General features: G+C 29.9%; 1 protein-coding gene across 1 annotated transcript; it reads right to left on the bottom strand.

Annotated features, from left to right (window-relative positions):
- Positions 1-1,944: 1,944 nt before the first annotated feature.
- LOC133199614 (uncharacterized) lies at positions 1,945-4,697 on the bottom strand. Its single transcript, XM_061335464.1, has 4 exons — positions 4,438-4,697; positions 2,506-2,568; positions 2,265-2,412; positions 1,945-2,162 (listed from the first exon to the last, which is right to left on the bottom strand). Exons 1-4 carry the CDS (start codon positions 4,673-4,675, stop codon positions 2,096-2,098), a joined length of 516 nt encoding a protein of 171 aa, XP_061191448.1. The 5' UTR covers positions 4,676-4,697; the 3' UTR covers positions 1,945-2,095.
- Between the last annotated feature and the right edge of the window lie 1,249 nt (positions 4,698-5,946).

Below are 5,946 nucleotides of genomic sequence, written 5' to 3' on the forward strand. Positions count from 1 at the left end.
GACTTGAAATTGTAATATGCATATTTCAAACTTCCTTGCTTCACAATTGATTGCACTCGATTTTTGTTATTCATAATGATTAGTTAACATGCAAGTGTTGAAATTTTGCTTCATTTTCATTCTCATACAATTCTTAAAGGAATATAAGGTATATTGTATCAAGATCGTTGCTGGAAAGATGTCTGTCGGAAGTAAAATCTTAGGTTCAATTCTGCTACTTTTTAATATTAACTTCAGAGTATATATAGAATCAGGATGATTTTTAACAATAAAGAGTTTCATTTTTATTTAAAAAGCAGTTTTCTATAATGTCAACCAGCGTGCTCACTGTTATCTGTAAAATTCAGTCCCCCAAAACATTAAAGTACTTACTTCGTACGGCAAACACTCAGTACGCCGGTAATATCTCTTGATGTATATTTCCCAGATTTTGCTAATACATGTTTATGGTTTAACGATAAATTGTAAGCAAGTACGGAGAAAATAGTTTGCATTCTGTTTGGCGGAAAAAAGTCTTAATCAGACTCCGCCAATTCTTCAAAAGAGTAAACATTAATTTATTCTACCCATAAACCAGGATGCGTGCAAAACAAATTAAACTATTCCAGTAGATATTTTTAGCTTGACACAGTTTTTGGCCGACAGTTTAGGTCAGTAGTAGTCAAGGCCTTCGGTTAAGTTATTATATAGTTTCAGTAAATATTCTTACATATATATGCTTTTAGATTGGAGAATGACACATTTTCTGCATTTAATTTCATTTGTTGAAATATTGTGATAGCAAGGATTTGTTATCCATGACAAGGTAAGTTTTGTATTCTGTATTCTGTACTAGCAAATACCATTGAAAAACAGATAATTTAGCTATCTCTCCTTTTTTTAAATGTGCAACAATGTGAAACGATTGCCTGCCTACGGAGTTTAGCAATTTGAAATTTGAAATTTTTTTTGTTTGAAAATTTGAAAATTGTTATCACAAATTGAAATTTTGTGATAGCAAGGATTTGTTTTCCATGACAAGGTAAATTTTGTATTCTGTATTCTGTACGTGCCAATAGCAAGGAAAAACCGATAAAACTGTAACCTCTCCTTTTTTAAATATGCAACAATGTGAAACGATTGCCTGCCGACGGAGTTAAACAATTTTTAAGAAAAACAGTGTGTCTTGATTAAGCTAACAAATGTCTCTAAATTAAGGCGCTTTATAGTTTAAGAAGCAGATATGAAGACGAAATGAAATTAAAAAAAAGGTTATTAATTTATCACATATACATCAAATATTAAGAAACGTTTCACTATTATCAAAATAATACCTTTTCTTATTGTAAACATGCAACAAAACTAACTAAAGAAGGTTTAATCGAGACAAAAAGGTCACTTTTTAGAGTTTTCATCACAAAGTGACTCTAGAGACATGCTACTGTGACAACTATAATTAGTATGAAAAAAGCACAATGCTACCATTTGATTCTATGTCATATTGCTTCTTTCTATTGTCATGAATTTTGTTTCAATATCGACCAAAGGGCAAATTTATGAACTTTTAAAAGACAACCGTATAAATAAATAGAGGACAAAACATTGAATTATCTGTTTATTACATTTTCTCTTATTTCTCTTTGCCTCTGTATTTTTGTCTGTGTTCTTAACACAGTGTTGTAGGCTGTGACGTCATAGTTGAACAGTTCAGACGTTATAGCTTAGCAATTGTGAGATTGAAAACATTATAACATGGGTTTTAGCAATATATTTGGGAGGAAATTTACAGTTTTATTCTCTATAAAGATTGTTTAGTTAATATATCTAATGAAAGGCCAGAAATCATTTTTACTTACTTTGATATCCTTTCACACTGTGACAGAATATCATTTTGGTATCCCTTCACACTGTGAAAGAATATCACTTTTATTCAATAAATAAATCACAATATTTCACTATTGAAAATGTAATAATATATATTATATTGCAGGACAGGAAATATAATTCTTAGACAATAAATTTTGTGACATTGTTTATGTTATAATTAAACTGAAAAAGTTAAATAAAATCACATATACACATGAAAAATGGGAGATCCTATGGGTTTCTTTGTTATCTAAGTGGATTCTGGATGCTTTTCAGTTGTGTGGTACTTGCGCAGTAGTTCATGAATGTTTCTTTTCCTAAAACAAAATTTATATTTTACCAATAATGTAATTTTTTTAATTATTGAAACATACGTCTACATTTTTTTACCATATTGTTGAAATTTAAACTATACTTACCTGCATATGATAAAGCAGTCATCAACATAATATTTTTCCATCTGATCTTTCTTCATTATTAATTTCGATATAAAAATAACACCGAGGATCACTAGCAATACACAAAAGGTCACACCGAGTAAAACGACCACCCATGTATCAGCACAAACTGAAATAAAAAAGAGGCAAATTCTTCATCTTTATTGAAAAGAAGAAAAGAAATTTTCATCATTGTTAAGTACATGTACATCTATATTCAAACCTCTCTTATCTCCTATAGAATCTTCCTCTGTTGTAGATCTAGTTTGATTTGTTGTTTTCGAATCTAAAAAACAAAATATGTCTATAAAAAGTTAACGTTCTGAATTCCTAGTCAAGCCCTAGAGGGACCTGAGTTATATAAAACGATGTCTTTTCATTGATTTACATAGATCTTAATCGCGTAACTCTATTAAACACTAAATGATGATTAAAGTGTATCTTGAATTGTCGTAGTTTTCCATAGGAACACGATCAATTTTATTTTCGAAGAAGGGCTGTGATCAAAGTAAAGGTTTTTGCAACTACGTTTCATGGTGTTCAGATTTGAGGACCCATCGTGCTTTGAATGAATTTTTTTCTGTCTATTTAAATCTTCAACATGAATTTAGTTTCCAGTTGAACTTATTTCATTGTAAATGCATGTACTTCTCTAACTTAAAAAAAATCAGTCCTTTCAATATTTTTGTCCATTTCCTGGAAGAATTTTTTTAATAATATAATTTAACTGATGTTCACGGTCAAATACGAAAGGTTCCTTTTTTCCGTTTGCCCGATCATGACATCATGACACGGAGGGTTTGACAGATCGACAGGGAATGCTTACTTCTCCATGGCACCTGATCCCACCTCTGATGCTTTTAGAGGTCCGTCTTTGCTCTGCTTCCGATTTGGACTTTTGAACTTGATTACTATTCGTTATATCCATCTTTCATGAATACTTCAGAAATTTTGCAAGAATTTTATAGGGAGTAAATTATCGTATCTATTCTTTGTTTAATATTCCTACTTGGAGGGTGCTGAAAAATTGTACTGAATACAGTTCGGCTTAGCAGTAGTACATACAATTGATTGATTTTAAGAAATTTTCTCGATTTAAGAAAGAAGCATTTTCAAGCTTTATTGGTTTCGTGAAAATCGAATATTAATTTTTACATTAGGTTTATTTTACTACAGTGTATATATTATATATCTAGTATGCCAAGTTTTACCTGACCTTTTAAGGATTTCAATATTTTTTAAACAAATTGTTTTCTTTGTGAGATATTCGCTAACTAAATTTATTTAGAATAACAATCCTGATAATAAATTGATTTAAACAAATCAGGAGAGTCAATTATTGGAATAAAGATCTCGTGAAAGGTTCTTCAATTTTACAAAAATTGATGTGTCAGGGTACATTCAGTCAGGAAACAAAGTATGAACACACCTGTCCATTACACTTAAGTAGTTTTTTTCTTTCAATATATATTACCACCTTTTAAATAGTAGGTTATGTTCTATTTGATACTTAAAAATACACCCTAAAGTAGTGGTCATTTTGGAAATATTATAGATCTGCAAATGGGAATGGGAATGACAGATCTGCAAGACAGTTTTAGTAAAAAAAAATGGTTATAAATGTATAAAGGGTCCAAGTGAACCTGATGTGTTTTCACTGAATTTGATTAATTTTGATTAATAAGGTCCCATGCAAACCTTTCTCTTTGTCAAAGCAACAAACATGTATGAATATCAGATGTATTGCCAGAATATAGGATATTTTTACAAAATGGGAATACAATTTTCAACAGCACTTTCATACACCAAAAAATTCCAACACTCGGACCTAGAACAAACTGCTTACATGTTTATCTTGTTTTAATTTGTGGTAGAATGTGACACTCTAGTGATAATTTTGTCTACATATACTGAGAATTTAACTCTCATTCAGCACTCAATTGTCACTCAATTGATCAAGGGAATCTTGTTCCATAAAAGGGATAGAGTTTCTAAAAAATAAGTCTAATTGTCACACCAGCCAGTGGTCTTACTGGTATATTACAGAATGCCAATTTTTGTAATATTTGAAACATTTTATTTTAAAAAAGAAGCTAGAAATGGAATTTAATAATACATTCTTAAAAATGAAAATATATTGAGAAATTTTACTTACCAGGGTGTATCTTATATGTTTCACACTGAAATACACACATTTCCGGAGGGTTCCTCGACTCACAAATTTCTGTGGTACAATATAAACATGTCTGTTCTTCGCTACAATATTTTATTATACCATCACAGTAATTATTCCCACAGGGTAACTTAAATTTTATATTATCTATATCGATCATTCTCTTAGTTTCGATGCAGCGAATTATAATCATTATACACATCGATATTGTTAAAATCATTTTTTTTTCTTTCACCTAGAATAAGATTAAACTTCAAATGATAAACGTTAGCAAATAGCTAGCGGGTAAGTGTCCTGATTGTTGTGCCCTTCCTTTTAAATACTATATTTAACTTCAAGTGAATCGTTACAGGATTGGTACATGTATTTAGTCATTCATATACAATGTAGTTTACTCACACTTCATTATTGTTTACTCAGAATGATCTCTTTTTAAAATGATTATTTGCTTTATTGCATTCTTATCTTTGTAATTGATAGAAACTTCTGAATGATAACAAATCCATAAAAAATGATTTAAAAAAAAATTCATTATTTCACAATGTGAGACCAACTGTATACATACATTAGTACATAAAATGACTTTGAATACTTTTCATCAAAGATAGTTCTTAAAGAAAATTGGTTAAAATTTTAGAAAAATCCCTTTGTCTACTTTTGAAAAGGTTCTGTGTGAATTAAAAATCCTTCATTTTTTAATACTGCATCCTGACACTATAATTTATATTGATGTTTATCGCAAAGAAATAGCAAGAAATGGTAGGCTACATGAGTCAATAAAAAATAAATTAATGGAATGGATATTTCAAACAATTTTTTCATATAATAATGTACATACAAATTAACGTACTATAAGACAAACCAACTGTACCCCCCCCCCCTCCAACACACAACTTTAAAAAGATAAGTAAGAGATTAAAAAAAACCTTAAATAATTTGCTTGTATCACTGTCTACAAGTTGTTCGTATATATTAAACCTTGATATTTTTGTATATACGATTTATATATAACTTCATAGTTTACACATGCTCTGAAGAGCAGAGGAAATTCTGGTTGATAAAATCGATCTACTTCCCCACTTTAGATGTAAATTTGCCGTGATTTTTGTCAAGTTGATCGAATTTACGAATTTAAAAAAAGAAACTTTAAAATAGTAAAATCTTTTAGGGAGTGCCTTTAAATTCTTCAACGATATATACATTTACACCAATGAAATGATTACGGTACCGTAACGATGTTTGACTCACAGTGCAAACATAATTCTAGAGACGTGGTTCTGAAGTATAAAGACATATACTTATATTTTTTTATTTTTAAATAATATTTAAACATGCAACTAGCAGTTATATGGTTACTTGGAAGTGTGAAAACAAAATTTATTTATTTGTCCCTTCATGCGTAAAGTCCAGCGAAGGTCTAGGAGATAATTGATTATGCAAGGTGAAGCAAGACAAAGTGCCCTAATTAAGGGATAATTCAGTGCTCTGCCT

Source organism: Saccostrea echinata, unplaced genomic scaffold (assembly GCF_033153115.1).
Source record: "Saccostrea echinata isolate AGI-Se365-2 ecotype Australia unplaced genomic scaffold, CSIRO_AGI_Sech_v1 ptg000002l, whole genome shotgun sequence".
NCBI classification, from domain to species: Eukaryota; Metazoa; Mollusca; class Bivalvia; order Ostreida; family Ostreidae; genus Saccostrea; species Saccostrea echinata.